This window comes from Hibiscus syriacus, unplaced genomic scaffold (genome assembly GCF_006381635.1).
Source record: "Hibiscus syriacus cultivar Baekdansim isolate YM2019G1 unplaced genomic scaffold, ASM638163v2 tig00110422_pilon, whole genome shotgun sequence".
In the NCBI taxonomy this organism is placed as follows: domain Eukaryota; kingdom Viridiplantae; phylum Streptophyta; class Magnoliopsida; order Malvales; family Malvaceae; genus Hibiscus; species Hibiscus syriacus.
Genome location: NW_024062732.1, coordinates 403,825 through 429,224, shown reverse-complemented (window position 1 = coordinate 429,224; position 25,400 = coordinate 403,825). Strand labels below are relative to the sequence as shown.

Genomic DNA, 25,400 nt, shown 5'->3' with positions numbered 1-25,400 from the left:
TCATAACAATCAATCTATATTAATAGTCTAATATAATATTTGGATCTATAGTTTACTTTAATCATATAAACACAACTTGTTAAAAATTAAATAATACTATAATTATTTTAAATATATTATCTTCAAATTTTTAGTCAAAAAATTAAATTTGAATATACTTGAATTCACTTTTTTAAGAGATATTGATTGAGTTAGGGTTTAACAAATTAAAATTTTAATTGATTTATTAAATTAACAAAAAATGAAAAAGAATTAATTGTATCATATATATATATATATATTCAAATTAAAATATTTAATTAAAACTTTTATCATTATAATATTTTTGTCAATTTAATCGTTAATCTAGATATTAAATGTCAATTTACAATTAAAAAAACTGTAACCGTTAATTAGTATAATCGTTGTATTTTATAGGTTAATTAATCGAACTATTAATGTTAAATAATTTCGGTTAACCAAACAACTAAAAATGATTGTTAATAATTTAAGGTTACAACTATGAATTTTGATAAATGATTAACCATTGATTAATTATTATTTTTTGTGAAAAAGGGAGAATTGCCACGTGCCTCATTAAACCTCCTAAACCTAATCGGAAGAAAAGACTACACGTGACAATTAGAGATTACAAGTCAAAGAAAAGACATCCAAAAGACCAAACATAAACAATAAGCTAATAATCCTGACCACGTCTATCTTGATGCAAAACCGCAAAACCGAAGCCGGGGGCGATGCAAGAGTCACGCATTGGAATTCGCCAAACTTGGCAACTTAGCCACAACATCCGCAACTCGATTTCTTTCTCTAGCGATGTACTCTAACCTCACCAACCAGTTCTGCTTCAACAGCTCCAAGACGTGGTGAAGAATAGTCAATTTAGCACAGGGAGCCATGTGCTTCTCAATCATGGCCAAAGCATCCAAACTATCAACCTCCATTATGATTTACAGAAGCCACCCTTCCACGCAAGACAGAGCCCAAGGTAAACATCCCAAACCTCCGCTTCCACAACTGAGCAGACCCCTATAAACTTCATGAAACCGTTGCACCAGCTCCCATTGTGGTCCCGAATAACACCACCACAGGTTGCAAACCCTGTCACTTTAGAAACAACACCATCAGTATTAATCTTAACCCAATCAACAGGGGGAGGATCTCATCTCTTAGGTCTCACTCTAATGCCCTGATGAACAACCTGCACACTAGACCTCATCGCAAGCGCAACACAGGTAGCTTCCTTCAAATGTAGATTCTTATCCATTACCGATCGACAGTCATCTACCGGAGTCTCAAAAGCAATGACATTCCTATTGAGCCAAATGTTCCACACAATGGCACCGAACATAATATCCCAGTGCTCTACCGCATGCACAAAGTAACCAGGATCACCAAGGTTGTACATCAACCAACTCTTGATATCCATGGTCATGAATTCATTCAGCTTCTCCCTTTTAATCACATCTACCCAAATTGTAAAAGCTAATGGGCATGAGCGAAGAACGTGATCAATATCCTCAATCGAAGCCATACAACATGTGCAATTGCTAACACTAGAGAAGTGGCGTCTGACTCTCTCAGCATTATTCATAATGCGCCCCTTTCCAACTAGCCAAAGAAAGTATTTGATCTTCGACAATCCACGATATTTATGAATTAACCCCCAAACAGGCTCCTTACTACCACTATAATCCTTAATACGAGTCGGGTACGCAGATTTCACCGAGAAGTTAAGGTCTTCCCGCAGATACCATCCCACCATATCACGAGTGTCACTCTCGATAGGACATTTCTTAGCTGCAACCCAGAGTAGAACATTAAAGGGAAGATAAGATTGAAAAGCTGCCCATCTCCATTCCCCATTATTATCAACCATATCAGCAACCGAAGTTCTTTCCATCCCAATCTCGCTAGCAGAAGTCACATACTGAATAAGAGGCCCATAGTTATCGAGCCACAGGTCGAACCAGAAGTCAACAGTTCTCCCATCACCAATACCCTAAGAAATGTTACGCCCAACATCCTCCAAAATAATCGCAAGGCCCTTCCAAAGTCTCAAGCATCTTGTCCCACGCAGTGCCTCAGGCACACTATTTGAGCATTTGTACTTGGACCGTAGGAATCTCACCCAAAGAGAATCAGGCTTCACGATCAAGTTGAACGTAATTTTCATCAAAAAAGCTTCATTTTGCACATGCATACGTCTAAAACCAAGGCCCCCATACTAAATCGGACAGCAGACCTCCTTCCACCTCGCAATATTGACACCTCTGGTATTATCAGTACGAACCCAAATAAAGGCTCGAATACACTTCTCCAACTCCACAAATTTTTTAGGCAACATTGTAGACCATATTGTATAAGAGGGAATAACCGCTAACACAGATTTGGCTAAAGTAATTCGACTCACAAGCGAAAGGGACCGAGTCTTCCACCTACTAAGTTTGTTACGCACCATATTAACAAGATACCGATACGAAGCTTCCGAGACCCTACTATGGAGAAGCTGAACACCCAAATATTTCCCCATATCTTCCTGGAAGCCAAACTTTGCGCTAATCTGAGTTCTTAAATTTGATAGGACATTCTTAGAAATGAACATTGTAATCTTCGGATTACTAACTTTATGCCCATACACTACACAAATGTCATGCAACACCGCCTTAATAAGATCCACCTGATTATTTGAGGCTTCAGCAAACAAGAGCATATCGTCAGCAGAAAGCAAATGAGATATACTGGGGCTCGTTTTAGAAGTTTGAATTGGCTTTCATCTCCCTTGACTGATTTTCATTTGAATTGCTTGCACAAAGCGCTCCATGCAAAAGACAAACAGATATGGAGAAAACGGATCCCCTTGACGGATGCCCCGAGAAGGTCTGAAAGAATTTGTTGGGGACCGTTCCAAAGAAGTTAAGACGAAACAGAGGTAACACGTTTCATGATAATGGAACACAAAGAGACCGTAATCTTAAGATCCATGAGAGTATCCTCGATAAACTCCCACTCAAGTCTATCATGAGCTTTCTCCAAATCAATATTGATAGCCATCCAGCCATGACTCCCTGATTTAGTGTTCATCGAATGAATAACATCCTGAGTGATAATATTATTATCGGTAATTGACCTGTCAGGAACAAAACTCGTTTGATTCTCTGAAACCCAATCAGGAAACAGCGGTTTCAATCTTTCCACAATTACCTTAGTAATCGTCTTATAGATCATATTACACGGGCTAATTGGCCTAAATTGAGTAATAGATTCAGGAACACTGACTTTAGGAATTAAAACAATGAGAGTTCGATTCAGATCATCAAACCAAGACTTACCCATGAAAACCTCTTTAAAGAACTTACACACCACACCACCCACAATCGGCCAATTTTTCTGATAGAAGCTAGCATGAAAGCCGTCAAGCCCTGGAGCCTTGGAGGGTTCCATAGCAAATATAGCCGCTTTGATTTTCTCATCCTGAACTGATCTATTCAGCTCATCTAATCTGTGTTGCTGAACTAACGAAAGCAACCCTCTTATAGCATAACATCGATTTAGATTAGGCAAATAAGTAAACAGATTTCTATAAAAAGTCGTAGCCATGTCCATCAAAGAGTTTTGATAGGTACACCACTCACCATTATCCAGTTTAAGAGATGAAATTTGATTCGCTCAATGACGAGCTATAGTGGAAGCATGGAAAAATTTAGTGTTATGTCCCTCTGCAGAATCCACATAGCACAAGCTTTTTGGGCCCAAAATTATTCTTTCTAATCAAGAACACTTTCTAATTCAATCTGGAGGTTCCTCTCGAGCTCAACAAAAGAATCCAAATGACGGTTCTGAAGAGCCCTATCAATCCCTCTAAGCCGGGTCATAAGTCTTTTCTTCTTTCGACCAATGTGACCGAAGATATCAGAATTCCACTCTTTGGCACTCTTCTTAAAGGTATCCAAATGTGTACCTATATCCTCCTCCTCGTTCCAAACCGTAGTAAGGAATTTTTGGAAAGGCGGATGCTTTTACCTAGAAAAATGTAACAGAATGGGCGATTATTCACAACAACTCTTTCAGCTGAAGGGCAAAGTAAAATGGGGCGATCATCAGATCCCAACTGATCCACATGATACACACAGGAATAAGAGAATTTGGCATGCCACTTATTATTAGACAAAAATGGGTCCAATCTTTGTGAAAGATTACCACGTTTCTAAGTAAACGGGATCCCATTATAGCCCAAATCAATCAGACCAGAAGAACAAACAAACTCTGTAAAAGCTCGATTCACTCCAGTCGAAGTCACAGAGCCTCCTTGTCTTTCATCCGCCTTGGCAATTGCATTGAAATCTCCGCCAAGCATCCGAGGATAATCATGCCCAAGATCAAGCTCAATAAGCTGCTCCCAAAGCTGATTTCGAATGCTAGTCTTTGGACTCGCATAGATAGAAGTAAAATAGAGCCAATCCAAGGAGTCATGTTGTCTAACTCTTCATTTACAAATTGATTGGAAATGTGAAGAATATCAACCACCACAGAATCATTCCACAAGGGCCAGATGCCCTCACTAAAACCCCGGGCCTTAATCCAAAAAGAATTAGGAAAACCAAGCCGAGAGATTACTTTGTCAGCCCTCATGCCACTAAACCGAGTTTCAAATAAAGCAATCATCGTCGGATTATAATCCCGAACAAAAACCCGAAAATACCTTCTAAATTTGGGGCTAGCCGCATCCTGGAAATTCCAAAATAGAAAAGTAATCATTAAAAAAACCACAAAGGACCTTACTCACCTGACACCGAAGTATCATCCATTCTTCTGTCCTCAACGATCGAGCTCTTATCATTATCCACTGCCCTCTCCCCTTCATCGCCTAACATTGGGACGAATGGAGGATTATCCGTGACAGGTCTTGCTTTGGAATTAATGCTTTCACTAATTCTAATAGTTTGGTTAGCCTCCTGCAGCCAATCTGTTAGAACCAACCTGGCAGAAATTTTCCCCACAACAGTTACCGGCACGGTTACTAACCCGCATATTTTCTTTGAAAGCATAATTAATCCCACCCTTCGGTTTCAACAGTTTAACATCGGTACCTCCTCTAGGCCCCATACATTTTTCAACAATTGAGACAGCAGCATGGTTATCTGTGATTTGCTTATTCTCACGGGGAACCACCAACGCTTGCTGCCTCTTTATGACATGAACCACGACTGTATTAGAAGTAACATTAAGAACCCCTTTGGCTTTATTTTCCGGGTTTGAAGCTAAATAAGCTGCATTTCGGACAATAGCTTGATGATGCGCCGTTGTAGAAGAGCTTGGATATGAAATTATGCTACTCTGGATAGCAACAGTCTTCACTGCCTTCTTACGCGATTTAGCAGCACCATTAACAATTTCGTGTGAACCTTGCATCGCCCCATTCTCTTCTAAAACAACAAATTTAGACTTACCACATACTGTTGAAGGGCTAGCATCAGCCTTCTTCGATTGTGCTGTATTCCTTGATTTTCGCCTTTTGTTTCACTAATTATCCAAGGACCAAATAAATCCTTGCCGGTCGAATCCATTGAAGGACCAAAACCATCTTTACCAGACAAAACCATTGAAGGAGCCATCTCCTTATTTCGCCCATCAGAATCCACATGTTCATTACTCGACTCCTTCCATTTCATGCTAACACAAGCTTCTTTAGCATGACTATAAAACTCCACACTCAAACATATTTGATTTAAGCCTTCATACTCAAGCTTCTGAACAAAACCATCGACACCTATACAAGGTAAAAGTGGTTTATTCAGATCAACAAGGACCACAATCCGAGCGAATTTGCCTCTATGACCAACCTAACTGTTGTAGTCCACTTTCACAACCTGCCCAATGACCACTGCAATCAAACGAAGTAAAGCCTTTGAGTAATACATGTACGGTAACCCCGGCAAACGAACCCAAACTATCACCTTCGAGGGATGTTTTTCATATGTAGAAAACGAACGGCTCCAAGGTTAAACCGTTAGATAATTCCTGTATATCGTCTACGGACCTTCAGTTAAGGATTTCGTGTAGTCCTGCTCATTATCAAATCTCACCAAAAAGAAGTTATTAGCCATATCAATCAAATTTAACGTCCCAATCGGGAGCCATAACATGTTTATTCGACTCAGGAGGGTTCGATATCCAATCGATCTTCCAAACAATCGACCAATAAGAACATTGCGCATATTTTGATCAATTTGATCGTGATCGCGAACAAAAAAATCGAATTGTTGGGAATGCTCCAGATCGATAATTCGATACACTATAACTGTTGGTTTTTTTGGCAAATTTTGAATTTCACATTGGTTTTGTATAAGGAGGAGGGGAAATTCTTTTGTTATAGATAGAGACATCCTCCTCCTTAGTTTAGCATCCCACAAATGTAAGCATTCTTCACCATTAAAGGCTATTTGTACTCTTTCTCTCTTTGTAATATTTTCTCTATTAGTGAAATATTATTTTAGTAGTGTTCGAGAACATAGGCATAATTTTGGCTGAACCTCGTTAAATTTTGGTGTTCTCTTTTATGTCTATTTAATAGCTATTGTCAGGTATAGTTGTTGTTAATTATTGTCCTATTAAAATTACTTGCCTTGGTAGTTCTGTCTAAGGAAAGTGGGTTTTAAGAGGGACCATTATGACCCCTCCTCTTTCTTGGGAATCTACCTTGGGGTGATTTTTAGTACAATCGTTTTCACACTAGTCACCTAGATAATAGTTTTCAAGGTGAATTTGTTATTATTGGGGGAAATTAACCCGAATTCCACAACAATTGATATCAGAGCTCTTGATTTATTTTAGTATGCTATGTGGTTGCGACTTAGGTTGATCTTCACATCAGAAAAAATTTCCTTGTGATAATTGACATTCCGCATTGACAGCTATTAAATAGAGTTTGTAGCAGAAATGGCATACGACACAAAAACATCCGCAAGAAATGTTGTGACAAATGTTAAATTTGCATGGGAGATTTTTTATGGCACCGGTCATTTCGGCATGTGGCAAAGTGAGGTTCTAGATGCCCTATTTCAACAAGGTCTAGACATTGCTATTGAATGAGAGAAACCAGATGATGTTGAGGAGAAAGAATAGAAGAGGATCAATAGATTGGCATGTGGTACTATTCGATCGTGTCTTTCCAGAGAGTAGAAGTATGCATTTTCTAAGGAAACTTCTGCAAGTAAATTGTGGAAGGCACTGGAGGAGAATTATTTTGAAGAAAAGCGGTCAGAACAAGCTGTACATGAAAAATAGATTGTTTCGCTTCAACTATGTACTAGGTACCACTATGAATGATCACATTACTAGTTTTAATCAGCTGGTGACTGATCTGATGAATATGGACGTGACTTTTGAAGACGAATATCTGGCTTTGATGTTGATGTGGTCACTTCCTGATGAGTTTGAGTATCTTGAAACTACTCTACTTCGTGGGAAGGTTGATGTGTCTCTCAGTGAAGTAATTGTTGCCTTGTATAGATATGAATTGAGAAAGAAATACAAACAATAAAACACAAGTGTCGAAGTAGAAGCTCTTGTTGTTAGAGGCCGTTCAAAGAGTCAGAATAAAGGAAGGAGGAGGAGATCGAAATCAAAGTCCAAATTGAGAAAAGATGTGCCTTTTGTTGATAAAAGGGCACTGGAAGAAAGAATGTCCTAGGCTAAAGAATAAATGAAAACCTGAAAGGGGAAAGGTTGTCTCAGAATCAAATGTGGTCGAGTATGATGATGCATATTCAGATTTCGCATTCTCTGCTACGCCATCAACTAGCTGTTCCAGTTCATGGCTGTTAGATTCAGCTTGTAGCCACCATATGACCCCAATAGAGAATGGTTCTTTGATTTTAAAGAACTAAAGGTGGAATTATCTACACAACAAATAATTCCCCTCTTGACACACTTGGGATTGGTTCAATTCGCTTGAGGAATCAGGATGGATCAATTAGAACCTTAACAGGTGTCCATTATGTACCAGATTTAATCAGAAATCTCATCACTGTGGGAACCTTAGAGTCAAAAGGTTTAGAAGTGAGGGAAAAGATGGGATTATGAGGATTACCTCTGGTGCACTAGGTTATGGCATATGCTCTTGGGGCATGTTGGTGAAAAATCCTTGAAATTGCTGATAGATCAAGGATTATTGAAGGGTGCTCGGGCTTGCAAATTAGTTTTTATGTGAGCATTGCATCAAAGGGAAGAAGACGAGGGTGAAATTTGGAATAGCAATCCATGATACTAAAGGTATTTTGGATTATGTTCATTCAGATGTATGGGGGCCTTCCAAGACAACTTCATTGGGAGGAACACACTATTATGTCACCTTTGTTGATGGTTTTTCCGGAGAGTTTGGGTGTATACAATGAAGACAAAGGATGAGGTGCTAGGATTTTTCCTTAAATGGAAAAAGATTCAGCTGGTGACTGATCTGATGAATATGGACGTGACTTTTGAAGACGAATATCTGGCTTTGATGTTGATGTGGTCACTTCCTGATGAGTTTGAGTATCTTGAAACTACTACTTCGTGGGAAGGTTGATGTGTCTCAGTGAAGTAATTGTGCCTTGTATAGATATGAATTGAGAAAGAAATACAAACAATAAACACAAGTGTCGAAGCAGAAGCTCTTGTTGTTAGAGGCCGTTCAAAGAGTCAGAATAAAGGAAGGAGGGAGAGATCGAAATCAAAGTCCAAATTGAGAAAAGATGTGCCTTTTGTTGATAAAAGGGCACTGGAAGAAAGAATGTCCTAGGCTAAAGAATAAATGAAAACCTGAAAATGGAAAGGGTGTCTCAGAATCAAATGTGGTCGAGTATGATGATGCATATTCAGATTTCGCATTCTCTGCTACGCCATCAACTAGCTGTTCCAGTTCATGGCTGTTAGATTCAGCTTGTAGCCACCATATGACCCCAATAGAGAATGGTTCTTTGATTTTAAAGAACTAAAGGTGGAATTATCTACACAACAAATAATTCCCCTCTTGACACACTTGGGATTGGTTCAATTCGCTTGAGGAATCAGGATGGATCAATTAGAACCTTAACAGGTGTCCATTATGTACCAGATTTAATCAGAAATCTCATCACTGTGGGAACCTTAGAGTCAAAAGGTTTAGAAGTGAGGGAAAAGATGGGATTATGAGGATTACCTCTGGTGCACTGGTGATAATGAAGGGAATCCGGAAAAGAAACAATGTGTATTACTTTATGGGTAGTACAATTATTGGGACAACAACAATGGAAACTTCTACAGATGAACAGGAGTCAGAAGCAACTAGGTTATGGCATATGCGCTTGGGGCATGTTGGTGAAAAATCCTTGAAATTGCTGATAGATCAAGGATTATTGAAGGGTGATCGGGCTTGCAAATTAGTTTTTTTGTGAGCATTGCATCAAAGGGAAGAAGACGAGGGTGAAATTTGGAATAGCAATCCATGATACTAAAGGTATTTTGGATTATGTTCATTCAGATGTATGGGGGCCTTCCAAGACAACTTCATTGGGAGGAACACACTATTATGTCACCTTTGTTGATGGTTTTTCCCGGAGAGTTTGGGTGTATACAATGAAGACAAAGGATGAGGTGCTAGGATTTTTCCTTAAATGGAAAAAGATGGTGGAGACTCAAACAGACAGAAAAATCAAACGTCTCCGTACAGACAATGGTGGAGAGTAAAAAAATGATCCATTTATGAAAGTTTGTGAAGAAGAAGGTATTGTCAGGCATTTCACTGTCAGGTCTACACCATAACAGAATGAGGGTGGCAGAGCGTATGAACTGGACATTAGTGGAGAAGGTTCGGTGTATGTTGTCTAATGTTGGGTTAGGCAAAGAATTTTAGGCTGAGGCTTTGGTCTATGCTTGTCACCTTGTCAACCGCTTACCATCGACTGCTATTGGTGGTAAAACACCATTAGAGAAATGGTTTGAAGAACCTGCTACAGATTATGATTTCTTACATGTGTTTGGTTCACTGCATACTACCATGTTAAGGAGTCAAAGATGGATCCAAGAGCAAATGCGATCTTTATGAGAATCACCTCTGGTGTGAAAGGCTATCGCCTTTGGTGTCCAGAAACAAAGAAAATAATCTTCAGCAGGGATGTTACCTTTGATGAATCTACCATGTTAAGAAAGGTGACTTCAGAAAAATTAGAGCAGACAGATGGAACTCCCAAACAGGTGGAGTTTGAAGGAAGCAGAATCGTCCCAGCCAATAAAGAAACTGATGTTGACTCTCCTATGGTATAAGAAGAGTCAGATGAAGAAGAGGTTCAGACCCAAGAACCTCCACAACAACATGAATCAATTGCACTCAGAAAGGAAAGAGGACCATTAGACAACCTACTCGTTATGCTGATATGGTCTCTTTTGCATCACCAATTGCAATTGATGACGCTCCTGCCACTTTTAATGAAGTAGTCCAAAGTTCAGAACATAAAAAGTGGAGGATCACCATGAATGAAGAAATACAATCCCTTCAAAAGAATCAGACGTGGAAACTAGCTAGTCTTCCGAAGAGAAAGAAGGCAATTGGGTGCAAGTGGGTATGCAAAGAAAGATGATTCCTGACAAGAATAACATCCACTACAAAGAAAGATTGGTGGCTAAAGGCTACGCTCAACCAGAGGGAGTTGATTATAATGAAGTATTTTATCCAGTTGTAAAACATTCATCCATAAGAATTTTGTTGGCTTTGGTAGCGCAGTTGAATTTGGAACTAGTTCCAGATGGATGTAAAACTGTATTTTTACATGGAGACTTGGATGAGGAAATCTACATGACTCAGCCAGATGGATTCAAAGTTGCTGAAAAAGAAGAGATGGTGTGCAAATTAGAAAAATCGTTGTACGGATTGAAGCAATCTACAAGGCAGTGGTACAAGCGATTTGACAAGTTTATGATAGGGCAGAAGTACACAAAGCAAATATGATCATTTGTGTATTTACGCAAGTTACAAGACGGATCCTATATATTCTTCTTTATGATGATATGTTGATAGCTTCCAGGAGTCAGACAGAAATTGTGAAACTAAAGACTCAATTGAACATAGAGTTTGAAATGAAGGATCTTGGTGAAGCGAAGAAGATTAGGCATGGAGATATCAAGGGATAAGAAATTGGGGAGGCTTTGTTTGTCTCAGATAGAATATCTAAGAGATGGTACTAAAACGTTTTGGCATGAATGAGAAGTCAAAACCAATTAGTATACCTCTTGCTCCTCATTTCAAGCTCGATGCATCCATGTCACCTAAGGATGATACAGAACGAGAATACATGTCAAAGGTTCCGTATGCAAGTGATGTTGGTAGCTTGATGTATGCAATGGTGTATACGAGACCCGATATTTCACAGGCAGTTGGGGTTGTGAGCAGGTATATGCATGATCCTAGAAAGGAGCATTGACAAGCTGAAATGGATGGTATATTCAAACACCGTAGATGTTTGGTTTGGTTTTCAGCAGGAAACAAGAGGTAGAGTATATGGCAGTTACAGAGGCTGTGAAGGAGGTAATTTGGCTTCAAGGGTTGCTTTGTGAATTGGGAATGGAACAGAAGCACATCAAAGTGCACTGTGATAGTCAAAGTGCTATTCATTTAGCAAAGAACTGGGTTTACCATGTAAGGGCGAAGCACATTGATGTTCGATATCACTTTCTACGAGAGATTCTAGAAGAAGGTGGAGTCATAATCCAGAAGATTCGAACCACTGAGAATCCTGCTGATATGTTGACAAAAGTGGTAACTGCGGTCAAGTTTAAACATTGTTTAGACTTGGTCAATATTGTTACAAATTGAAAGATGAATTTGCAGACACTACTGAAGATTGGATTTTTTTAGAGATGTGTGTGGAATTTTCCAAGGTGGAGATTTGTTGGTATTTTGGCAAATTTTGAATCCCACATTGGTTTTGTATAACGAGGAGGGGAAATTCTTTTGTTATAGATAGAGCCTTCATCCTCATTAGTTTAGCATCCCACAAATATAAGCCTTCTTCACTATTAAAGGCTATTTGTACTCTTTCTCTCTTGTAATATTTCCTCTATTAATGAAATATTATTTTAGTAGTGTTCGAGGACATAGGCATAATTTTGGCCGAACCTCGTTAAATTTTGGTGTTCTCTTTTATGTCTATTTAATAGCTATTGTCGAGTATAGTTGTTGTTAATTATTGTCCTATTAAAATTACTTGTCTTGATAGTTCTGTCTAAGGAAAATGAGTTTTAAGAGGGACCATTGTGACCCCTCCTCTTTCCTGGAAATCTACCTTGGGGTGATTTTTAGTACAATCGTTTTCACACTAGTCACCTAGATAATAGTTTTCAAGGTGAATTTGTTATTATTGGTGAAAATTAACCCGAATTTCACAACAATAGCATCTTCTTCCATAACCACGAGTTCTTCGGCCGACTCAATACCTTCATTAACACCTCCGACAAGTTTCCTATTATCACCAGCAACTTTGCTCACTTAGAAAGGACGATTAACCTAAACAACCCTTCTTGATAACCCGGCTTCTCCTCAGCACTCCTTTCTTCAATACCTTGCACCCCCTCAATATCCACATCCCTTATCTCCCCACCCATGGACGAGCCTATATCTATCGTCCTACTCAGAGTACTATCGAGATCCATGACTGGAGATTTCTACCGGCAATGTGAGGGAGGGTTCGACACCAGAGGGGGGCTCCAACGGCCGCCCGTGATGACCAACATGAAAGTTTGGATTAGGGTTTTGCTTAGGGTTTTCAACAGAGGTTTTCTTCTCCATAACTATTTGGTTTAATACTAACCCTCAGTTAATAGTAACCCTCGATTAATAGTTGATAAATTATATTTATAATTATATTTTTTAGATAAAAACAAATATAATTAAAAATAAATTTCTAGCCTTATTTTTAAATTAAATTTATAATTATATTTTTTAGAGGATGGTTAACCTTTTAAATTATATCTAACTCATTATTTTTTATCTTCAATTTATTAGTATTACATTATATTTTTTATTCTAACTTGTTTTATGTTTTGAAATATATTAATGAAGAATTACTAATCAACCAATGATTTATGAGACATATTTCATTTTGGAGGAAGTTGACGAAGACCTTAAGCGTTTGTGATTTGTGTTAAGTTTTTTAAAACATTCTTTTGTTGATCTCTAGTTCCAAGGTTTTGTCCTGATTAATTTGGATTGATCCGGGTTATACATTTGACTTTGGTAGAGAATTTTTGCATACATAAGGACTCGAACCTGATACCTTACTTAAGTGATATTAAGATGCTTACCACTTGAACCAACCCCGTTGGTAAAACTTTGATGATGTATTAAAACTATTAGACTACTACTAAATGTTATTTGATGAACTTGAAGTATTATTAATGATGATGTATTTTATAGTATAAATTTATGATATGAATTATGAAAATTTAAAACGTTCAAATTATGTTGTCTTTGAAAAAATAAATATAATAGCTAAACAGTAGGTTAACTTGTAATTCAACTGTTAATAATAGATAACTGTTAGTGTCAACTATTTCTTAATGTTAAGTTACGATTAGAAAATTTTGGTAAACGTTATAATGGTTAACCGACTATTTAAGCTAAAATGTATGATTAATTGCCCATAAACAATCCTAATTACATATAATATAAAATATATTTAAAATATATAAATCAAATTTTGAATATTTTATGTGAATTGCATGGATAAATCTAAATTTAATGTGTCAAAAAAGTCATATTAGTTAGAGTTGTTTCAAATATTTTTGGCACCTTAAGCGAAAATTTAAAAAATGTATTTATAAAATAAAAATATATTTCATTACTTTGAACAATTAATTCAATATTACATAAACAAATCATGAAAAATGATTAAATTTTGTGAAAACATGTTATTTTTATTATTTTATTAAGAAAACACCTTAAATACAATAGCAGAAGATAGCATCCGGTTAAGAACTGAGTTGGTTCTCATGGCGAGTAAGGTGTTTAGATCTGTTCGGAAGAATTGCTTTACGGTGATCATCTTTAATATTCCAGAGTTTCTCCATCATCAAGGTCTTTGGGAAATATTCGATAGATATGGCGAGGTGATTAATTCTTTCATCCTAACAAAAGAATCAAGGGAGGAATGAGGTTCGACTTTGTTCGATTCACCAGATTGGAGGACACGAGGAAGGCAATCAACTGCACTGATAGATCTTGGATTCAAGGTAATAAAGTTAGAGTTTTCATGGTGAGATTCCAACCTCTTGACACTTTCTAGAGAAAGAAGTTTTCTGGTCAACAGTTAGCCGAGGCCAAGACTAGAGTGGAGGATGATAGTCATTCAGAGGCTCCCATTATCGGTTTTGTTGACGAGGATAAACTCTTAACTCTTAGAGATAGCTTGGTAGGTTGGTGTAGAAAATTTATAAGAATGAAAGAGTTAGCTACTATTATGCACAAGGAAAGTATTTTGGGGGTCCGAATATTATGAGGTTAAGCGGGCTAGCAATTATTATCATTTTTTAAGATGAAGAGAGTAAGGATTATACTCTAAATTATCAGATGGAGGCGTTGAAGAAGTGCTTTGACAAAGTGGAAGTGTAGTAGGAAAATTTCCAGTGTAGCAGCCGTCGGGCATGGCTATCGTGCAAAGGGATCCCACCGTTTGCATGGAGTCATTCCACTTTCAAAAATATTGCAGGAAAATGGGGAGATCTTATATCTATAGAGGAAAGGACCTTAAATCCTGGCTCATTTGATAGGGCAATGATTCAGATTATTACGAACTGCCAAGCTCGAGTAGAAGAAACCTTGGACTTGAAAGTAGGGGTACGGAGTTTTACAGTATTCGTTTCTGAGTTTGAACCTTGTTTTAGCCCAGAATATGTTTGAGTAGATTCATCTTTGGTTGATTCGTCTTTGTTGGAAAATATTATTGTCGAACTCTTATCCACGGTGGATGAGATTGTTGGTGTCGCGTCGTTAAAGTCTTCCAAGGTGGAGAAGAATCGGTTGTTCATAGATGGCTCACTTGTGGGTGGCGGAGCGCGGTGCACTGATGTAGTGAAAACAGCTGAGTTCCATTTACTAGCGAAGAACATGATGTTGGTATAAGTCCCAATGCTGATTATAATATGGTTAATCCACATGTGTCGCTCTGCCAGAAGAACGTTAAAGATTGTGTAATGGAGGCATCTTGTACGGGTTAGTGGAATTTGAGGTGGAAAGAAAGGAATATGCCGAAGAGAATATGCAATATGCACCGATTTTAAATTTGGGTTAGTCTAAATATACCAATTCTTTTACTAAACCTACCAAAACCACACCCAACATCTCGGTTCCCCACTTCTGCTTATGCCCTCGTGCGCTCGACAACAACTCTACCCCACTATGCTCCACTACCATACCCTGCAATACACGATGAAGGGGTTGAATTTAATATTGTTTCCATCAGCAAATTCAAGGATTTGGGACAGTATATTATGGGAGGAGCATTTTAACAGAATGAGGAGGAAAAACACGAACAAAATATCAACCAGAGGAACACGGAATGAGAGATCAACCAAAGAGAACAAGGAAACCAACCATTACCAACCAAAAGCATAAACAAAAAAGCTAGCATCTAAAATCAGGGAAGAACACGAGGCAGAAGACCAAAAAAACATCCATCAAGAACAACCGAGAAAAACTCATCTACCAAATCGAAAGTAGAAAACCATCCAGAGCAACCAGGATAGAGAAAACACGAAAGAAACTTACCTTCCTGAGTCAAAGAAAACCATCACCACTGCTTGAAAACTGAACGTCGTTGAGTCATCAAGGGTGAGATTTTTTATGCTTTTAGTTTACTGTTGTCTCATGAGATAGGTTTGTGGGGTTTGATCTTTGAAGAGGGGTTAGTCTCGGGTTGTGGAGGTTGAGTTTTCTTTGGGTAGGTTAGGTTTTGTTTTAGTGGGGGTATGATAATAGTTTGAGCCTTCATCGTTTTTCATAAGTGACGGTGGCATTGTTGATGTTAAGTGGGAGCAGAGGGTGAAATAGGTTAGGATTTCGATTGAGTTTGGGGTTAAGTCTAGGGTTAAGGTTGTGTTTTAGATAGGTTTCTGGATGGGATTATCATTGGGGTTTATGGGTTCTTCGTCAGGACCATGGGAGACAGTGGAGGCGGCAGAGGCCTGGGTTTCGTCGAGGGTTAAGCATAAAACATTTTTTATGTTTATTTATTAAAAAAAGTGAAGTAAATGAAAACTGAGATCTGAAAAACAAACAATGAAAAATCGGTAGTTAAAAAATTGGTTTTGCTAAAATGCACCTGGTAGGGAAATAAAATAGATATGGATTTTGCTAACGTGCAAAAAAAAGTTTGACCTGATATATTTAGTAAGTGGAGTTTTTTTATTATTTGACTTGGTATGTTTAGTAAAAGTTAGTATCTTTAATAGTGCCCTTTAAATTTTATTGGTCCTAATTTCCAACTTGTGAATTCTAGTGGTGCGCTTCAGGTGCTTATTGGTGTAGTGGACGAAGACCCCGCAGCAACTTCTTGTTCTGTGCAAAAGGGGCAATACCAGCAGACCAACCATGCTTTTCCCATTTTATTAGATAATTTTTGTCTTTCAAAAGCTATCAAAGGTTCACACGTGATTTTAAACAAAACTGTAAGAAACAGTTTCGTTTTAAAAAGAAAGAAGAAGATTATGAAGCGGCGAAAGTCGAGTTAAAGTCTAGTATTTGAAGCGGTGACTAAGGTTTGTGTGGGTGAGGATCTGGGTTTGTTTCGAATGTGACGGTGTTTTAAAGTTTGGAGCAGATTGAGCTTTCGGATTTCAAAATTATTGTTCTTGTAGGTGATTGGTTTATCCGCTTTGGACTTTGATGTATCCTACCGTTCAAGACTAGTTTATTTACTGTTTGATTGGCGCTGAAAGGAATTAGATCAAGCTTTGTACGGGTGGTGGCCAACGCTTATTTTTGGTGGATATCCATTAATTCGTTGCGTCTGTTCCAGCTCGTATGCTTCTCCATGTCCCAGTGTTGGTTATTCGTTTTATATTCTGGGTTTTGTTGAGGTTATATTTGATGTGTTGGTTCTTTACTTTGTTTGTGATGTCTGTGTTTTATATTGGTTAGATCCAAATTCATTTTTATGGTTCGGCAGTATAGGTTTACTTATGTACTAGTTCGGGGATTATTGTAGGGATTGGGTATGGTGTGTATGTTATAAGAGTTTATGTGTTCTACGATCACTCTTTTTCCTCCATTTAGGATTAGGGATGTTTTTTAATGAGGTCCTTGAGGTGGTGTACTTTGTTCCTCTTAATACAAAGTACCATCTTTAAAAAAAACACCTTAAATACAACTAAGAGAGAATAAATATAAAAAATTGAATGTGTGTATGATACATAGTTTGATTCTAAATAATAAATAAATAAAAAAGAATTGTATATTATTTTATTGTTAGATTGAGATTGAAGAAGACTAAAAATTAAAGAATATTTGATAAAATTAAAGAGTAAGATTTGAAAAAAAAAAAAAGAGAGAAAAATGATTAAATTTTATTCAAAATTATATGAATTAATAAGAAAAATAGAAAAAGAGGATAAATAAAAACATGCTTTGAAATGATGAGAAGTTTGTAGATAGGCATTTCTTGAGTAGGCTTGTGTAAGGCAATTTTGAGCTGGGTTTTGATTCTATTGTGCCAAGAGGATGGGGAGTTTAGGGGTCATGGTGTGTAAGTTTCTTGTTTCTTTTATAGGCTAAAAAGAATCCAAAGTGGATTCTGTTTGAATATGTATCAACGTAGGTTTCTCTTGAAGATTTTAATTACAATGGATTTTGGATTTATAGTGTAATAGTGGAAAGCTTTAATTTGATATCTTTGGAGTAATATCGTTTTATGTTTTGTTTGATGTACTTTATATGATAAAAGAAAGTGTCTTGGATGTCTTTGGATTAGTTTTGTTATGGATGATACATAAATTACATAAAATATGATTACACTAGCTTAGCCTACTAGCCTGCCAGTGTAATTAAGCTCATCCAATTTAACCGTGTTCTTAGTGGAACCAGCTAACCGTATAACTGAAGTTCAAAATTGTTGCATTCACAGATTAAGTGATTGACTGAAATTCTGTATCCGATCTTGTACATTTTCTATGCTTTAAGCTTTTTAATGATTCAACCACCAACAAAGTCTGCATCTGTATTGAACTTTTGAAAAAGACCAAAAAAATGGGAAGTCCTTTTACAAGTTTCCTTTTTCTTTTATTGAACTGTGCTCTGAATCCTATATGATCTTGGGTTTGACCATAAGGAAATCTTAGAATTAGTTTTACCGTGTTTCAAGGAACATTGTATCAACTGTGAACTTAGATTGCAAGTTGGATCTTAAGCAAATTGCTTGCTGAATATAATCCCAAGGTATGCATGGGATGGTTAAATTATAGTTTTGTTTTTGTCAGTTCGTGCAGCTTCTCTTTCCACTGTTAATATTTGGTTGCTAACCTTTTTGTTTATTAATAACCCTATAGCGTTTTGCTGCTATCATTATGAGAATCAGGGAGCCAAAAACTACGGCTTTGATTTTTACCTCTGGAAAAATGGTACTTCCATTGGAAATAAAAATCATATACACTCATTTGGTTGTTTTCAGTATCAAAATCCTTTAGTAAACAACTAATGTTTGCATCATTTACTTGAACATAGGCGTGTTATCATTGTTCACTTATTGAATTGCTAAAACTAGGCCTGTAAACGAACCGAACGCATACGAACGGAAGTATGTTCATGTTCGTTCATTTAATAAATAAACAAACATAAACGAACACGAACATAAACGAACAAAAAAAATTTTGTTCATGTTCGTTTGTTAAGGAATATAACTTGTTCATGTTCGTTCATTTAATAAATAAACGAATATAAACGAACATGAACAAACGAAAAAATGGGGGAAATGAATATAGGTGTGAGTTGCCTCACGGGTTAACATATTGGATTTAATCTTCGAATAAAATTGGGTTGAATGGAATTGGTCATCAAATATCAGATTAATTAATATTTTTAAGACACTTACAAATTGGTCACCAAAATTGATTTAAGAAGATTGGGTTAAACATAAATGAATGAACATAACCGAACGAACATAAACGAACATAACCAAACGTTCACGAACGTAAATGAAACGAACACCTATGTTCATGTTCGTTCATTTAATTAAACGAACACAAAATCTTGTTCATGTTCGTTTATTTAATAAATAAACACACATAAACGAACTTCCCGCCGCACAGTTCATGAACGGTTCGCTGAACGTTCAGTTCATTTACAGGCCTAGCTAAAACAGTTTCCCTTGCTTCTTCAGGTCCGCACTGGTGCTAAAAGTGAACAGCAATCTAAACTGGCTGCAAGGAAGGTATATATTTTTCTTTGAGATGCTTATGCCTTCAATTGTGTTTGTGAACTATGTTAAATGTGTAGTAGTTGTTTGATATAATATGCATACACACACACACACTTATCATTAGGATAGAATGATGCAAAATGAAGTTGGCTAGCCTGACATTATTTTTGTGCTTTCAGTATGCCAGAATTATCCAAAAGCTTGGGTTTCCTGCTAAGTTTAAGGTACTTAGACCATTCATTTTCTTGTGCAAACCGTGCTTTACCCTGCTCGTTTTTAACCTTTTTTTTGTTGTGATCGGCAGGACTTCAAAATTCAGAACATCGTCGAGTCCTGTGATGTCAAATTTCCTATCAGACTTGAAGGTCTTGCATACTCCCACAGTGACTTTTCAAGTTTAAATGGCATTCGTTATTTGTTTACCTGTTATATAAGAATATGGCATGTTTTCCTTTCCAGGTACGACTGCCTGTTTGCCTGTGCTCTTCCTTGTGCGTGTATTATGCACATACAAAGTTTTCCTTTTCTTTGTGAGCTTGTTGAGTTTCACTTACGGGCCCTTATGGGTGTTAAGCCGAAGGGATGGAGGTAAAGAATTCTCAGTACAAAGTTTTTAAAACACCATTTGCAAGTTGAGACTTGAGTTTTTATTTGGCTAGACAGCCTCTAAAACAAGTTTTATCTTATAATATACATAGATTTAGTTCTGCTTTGGATGAGTTCTAGATAATTTCTCGTGTCTGTTTGCTTATTCGATTTCCAACTCCGTTTGTTTGGTACAAGGATTATGACTTATCTTTGGTGTTGTTTTAATGCAGTATGAACCAGAACTCTTTCCAGGCCTGATCTACCGAATGAAACAACCAAAGATTGTGCTACTCATTTTTGTGTCAGGGAAGATTGTGATCACTGGAGCTAAGGTGATTGCATTTGGGCCAATGTTCATCCATTCTTCATTCTATGTCCAACAGAATTACTAATTCTCTTTGTTCAAGTGAATCAGGTGAGAGACGAGACATACACGGCCTTTGAGAATATATATCCAGTCCTCACAGAATTCAGGAAGAGCCAACAATGGTAGGAAGCTACACCTTGTTCCCTCTGTTTGAAATGACCGACCTGTATTATATATTTATTTCGAGCTTCACTTTCCACTTATCTTTTAACTTGCTGGAAGATATACCTTTGAATGGGACTTTAATTTGATTCCGTTGTCGATAGTAGGTTTTCCTCGGCCACTGTTTGGACTTTGATTCAAAGTGTGAATATATGAAGAGTGGAGAGGTTGCTTAAATGAATCATTTAAGCAGTAATCTAGTTAGTATAATTTAATATATTAATTTTACTTCATAATTTTAAAAGAAAATATTTATGTCTAACATATAGTATTGTTAAATTAAGTTTTTAGTATCCGATTTGTATGTTAAATTAATAGATATAAATTAAATAACCCAAGAATCCTTCAAAATTCAAGACACAAGAATCTAAAGGAATAGGCAGCAAAAAATAATACACCGGATATAATCTGAATAATCAAAAGTTAAAATAGTAAATATGAAGTTAATAAGGTAAAAATAGATAATACTGCCACTGAGCTTGAGGGATTTTCCGAAGAGAAAGAAGATGATGAAGCAATCTGAATGATGAAATTGCAAGTCCCTTGTGATATATTCTGCGTTGAAATTATGCCCAAACCTTGAAAATCGCATGCCATGTCTTTTTGGTTTTGCACCTGGTAATACATGTTAAACGCGTAAGAAGCATTCCCGTTGGCATCGAGGCTGTTACACGAGGACCCGAATCCAAGGGCAGTGCAATCAGCGAAAGTGCAAGCGTAATTTATGTTGTCGACAAGCTTGCCGACATCCTTAGCATTTGGATTGAACGTACACCATTGCTGTGGAAGATATTTCACAGCATTTGCACCAGTGAGGAACTTGTTTTGATTCTGACCTGAAAGATCTAATGGGAATTTAGGCTGCCCGTCGTACCGAAAAATCCCCCAATGACGCTCGAAATTTCCCGGAGCAATGCTCTTGGCATCCTCGTCAATAAGTCCAAACAAGTAAACTTCGATGTATCCCGGACGTAGAGGCGTGCCCGTCTTGGCTGCAAGTCTAGCCAAGAGTCCATTGTAAAATCTCTGAGCATTAGCCATGTTGGCATTCTTGTCACCATCTGTAGGCCAACCAACTTCCCCAATAATAATGGGCATATCCCCATGGCCTACTGCTTTCAAAGCTGAAACCAACGTGTCGAAGTTGGCATCGAAAACATTAGTGTACTGAATACCGTTATCGACAATCGGATTTCCTCCATCAAAGAAAGCGTAGTTAAAAGGGAAGTCATCATTCCCGTAAAGACTGAGGAAAGGGTAGATGTTCACGGAGAAAGGTGCACTGTTTTTTGCTAGGAAATTGACGATCTGTGACATAGGTCCACTGATATCGGTCCGGAACCGGCCAGCAGACGGAACAGGATTGCTTTCGGGTGAGCTGTAGACATCAGCATTTAAGGGCACAGTAGCCTTTATGGTGTCCCCAACACCAGCATCATTAAGTGCATTTTGAATGTTTTGAAGAGCAGGGAATGTGTTGTTTATAAATGAGCCATTATAGGATGTGAGAAATGGTTCATTTCCAACAGCTACATACCTGTGAAAACAAAGTGAAAGGCTCAACATACTAATACAAATTTTCTGATATGACTATGAAAATATGATCTTTAAATATATATACACTCGAATCTGAATAACATTTTATCAAACATAGATAGGAGAATATGACCTCTAGCTCTAAATATATTAAAAAAATCATACCAAATTTATCAAAATCCACACTTGAAGACAAGAAGAAGATTTTTCTTCTCATGAACTTAAACAAATCTTAAAAATGGTGTCAACACAAATAAATAAAAAACCTAAAAAAATCTGACATCAGAAAAGTTAGAAGAATGAACTTACTTAATGTTAACACCTCCTTTGAAGTTATATGTGGTGATATTCTTCTTGACCCATTGTTTAGCACGATCATAGCTATTCATAGCAAGAAGCTGATCGTTGGGAATGGCGACCATTACTTCAAGATCACTCCCTGCAAGAGCATCCATAGTCTTTGAATCCGCATCGAAAAGCTTCACTTTTGTAATCCCATTGTCTTTCAACATCTGAACCACTGTCTCTGAAGGCAATTTATGGGTCGCCATTGTGCCCCAGTTCACACCAAGACCACTAACAGATCCACCAGAGAGGAGATGAATACAAAGGAATGTGGGTAGTAATATTGATGCTAGAAACCCAGAATTACCCATGTTTTTTATGTTTCAAATAAAAAAAAAACTTAGAGAAAATGGGGTGGAGAGTATGGTAAGGCTAAAGGAGTTGCCAAAACTAAGAGAAAGTAAGGTTTGAACTGTTGTTTATTTATTAAATCGAAATGCGGTTATTCGCAGGATCAACCGAAACTCAAACCATTTTAGTGATCATGGGAGAGAGAAACAACACAAAAATAATCCTTGAAATTGTTTTCTTTTCCCAACAAAAACGAAGCAAAACAGAGCAAAGAAGAAAACCCAGAAAGGAAAGGAGAGAATCGGTTGTGCTTTGGTGAATCGAAGAGAGAAGACTATAACTTTATCGAATATAAAAGATGGTGTTTTGAAGGAAATATTGAAAAACAAAGGGCGGAGTTAAGCAACAGTGTATAAGCAAAGGAAAACCAGAGGAACGACATGGGAGAGGGAGGCGGTGCCAACAAATTATGTACGCGTGTTTCAACCGACACGGATTTTTTTTTCAAAAAAAGGTACTTACGTTACTTGACAAAGAATCCATAAACGTTTGATTTTGCCGCATCACGTCCTTTTCCAAATTTGAAATTTAGGCGCTGTCCACCACTACTTCCTAGATTATCATTTTAGGATTGAAAATATTAATTAATATTAAACAGATACTTTTAGAAAAATAAAATATTATGATTTATTTCTAATATTTAATTAAATAATTATTTTTACTCTAATTTTACTAATACTTTAATACAATTTTTATTTTATAGAATTAAAATTTTACATCTAAAATCCATACGTGATAAAATCATATATATATATATATACACACACGTCTCAAGTACTTATATTACATTATCACATATCTACGTTGATGATGTAACACTATTATATATTAATATTGTTGTTAAAATTTATTAATTTAAAATAAGATTATAAAAATAATAGAAATCTTAAAATTAAATAACATTTAAAATTATATATATGGTAGATTAAATTAATATGAATAGCAAGTATGTTAGGAAACCCTACATAATAGGAGAAAAAGAGAGAAAAGTAACCAACTGCCTATAAATTTTAGGGGAAGAGTAACTTTTAAGGGGTTAAAGATTGTGATATTAAATTCAATATACATGATATAAAAGGCGTTTTTTTTTTTGGAAAAATTGTCGGTGATTGGTATATTTATTGATCTAACATCGGTTAGATTATATTTTTCGATCTAACACCCTTAGTAATAAAGCACGCTCCCTGAACCGCGTTATATGCTGATTTAGCGTCACGTGGGGTAAGGCGCGCCCCCTACACCGCACTATATGCTGACATGAGATACACGTGGGTATAGTGCGGATCAGGGGCCGCGCCTTACCTGTGTATCTGCCACGCGTCAGAAAGGTGCACCCACTGCCCCGCGCTATATGTTTAATTACCTCCATACCCAAACGCTTCACACCCCAATCCTCCCTATAAATACCCCATCCTCAATCACTTTCATCACACCAAATTCTCTCAATTTCTCTCAACTTCTCTCAAATACTCTTATATTCTCTGTTTAAGGTATATTTTATTATATTTTTAATATTTTGTATTTAATTTATTTAAGTATTTTAATTTATTTAATATTTTACTTATATATTTTTTCCAGATATATAATGGAAGGCGGTCTACTTCGCTTGGATGGAAATCATATATCTCGACACTTTGCTGATACAGTAATATTTTAACGTTTTAATTTAATATAAATTATTAGTAATAATTTGTTGATTTATTTAATGCATGATAATTAGATTAAGAATTAATTTTTGTAATTATTTATTTTTAGGAGAATGACCGTGTATTAGATCCTTTTATTAGGAACCTTAAGTTAGTGATATCTAGTTGTGTCTTGACGTATTTAGTAGAGGTTGGATTTGGTTATATAGGTAGATATCAGGGTCACTGTAAGATAGAACCAGACTTTATCTCTGCCTTAGTAGAGCGGTGGAGGCCGGAGACCTACGCATTTCATCTTCCGTATGGAGAGTGCACGATTACACTTGAGGATGTTGCTATGCACCTGAGGCTTTCGGTGGATGGGGATGTTATATCAGGGATCGCGCAGGATTCTTGGACTACTTTGTGCAGGGAAAATCTAAGACGTGTCCCGGAAAGTTTTAACGGTGGTCGGATACTGTTAAATTGGTTATATGTCAATTTTCGGGAGTTGATCGAGGACGCGTCTGAGATGAAGTTAAAATGTATGCACGTGCATATATACTGCAGCTGATAGGAGGGTTGCTGATGCCGGACAAATCGCGCAACCAAGTTCACTGCATGTGGTTACGACATCTGAGCGAATTTTATCTGGCCGGATCATTCAGTTGGGGCTCGGTAGTTTTGGCTTTACTGTACAGGGAGATGTGTCGAGCCATTGACTACAGGCGTAATGCTATCGACGGATGTCTCCTGCTGCTGCAGTCTTGGGCATGGTATCGATTGCCCTTTTTTATGTCCAGTTGTGAAGAACCTATTCATATTTCCACTACTCCTGAGGTAATTATAAAACTGATTTCGTATATTAATAATTTTATAAAGCGTATAATAAATTTTTTTTCCTTAAATAGGTGATCTACTAATAGGAAAAATCATCAAGAGCTACCTTATGATTTAGAAAAAATTAGGGTGCTAGTTGATCAGAAGGCTGACACACAGGTATGAATT

At 37.0% G+C, this 25,400-nt stretch overlaps 2 protein-coding genes and 1 pseudogene across 2 annotated transcripts; 1 reads left to right on the top strand and 2 right to left on the bottom strand.

The window, feature by feature from the left end:
• Window positions 1-743: 743 nt before the first annotated feature.
• LOC120124640 lies at window positions 744-3,597 on the bottom strand. The gene is made up of 7 exons (XM_039143255.1): window positions 2,965-3,597; window positions 2,804-2,879; window positions 2,243-2,691; window positions 2,081-2,143; window positions 1,199-1,999; window positions 1,045-1,098; window positions 744-935 (listed from the first exon to the last, which is right to left on the bottom strand). Exons 1-7 carry the CDS (start codon window positions 3,595-3,597, stop codon window positions 744-746), a joined length of 2,268 nt encoding a protein of 755 aa, XP_038999186.1.
• Window positions 3,598-14,001: 10,404 nt separating this feature from the next.
• LOC120124638 lies at window positions 14,002-20,669 on the top strand (annotated as a pseudogene).
• Window positions 20,670-20,931: 262 nt separating this feature from the next.
• Window positions 20,932-22,966, bottom strand: LOC120124674 (glucan endo-1,3-beta-glucosidase 8-like). Its single transcript, XM_039143280.1, has 2 exons — window positions 22,381-22,966; window positions 20,932-22,072 (listed from the first exon to the last, which is right to left on the bottom strand). The coding sequence occupies exons 1-2, from the start codon at window positions 22,725-22,727 to the stop codon at window positions 20,959-20,961; spliced, it is 1,461 nt and encodes a 486-aa protein (XP_038999211.1). The 5' UTR covers window positions 22,728-22,966; the 3' UTR covers window positions 20,932-20,958.
• Between the last annotated feature and the right edge of the window lie 2,434 nt (window positions 22,967-25,400).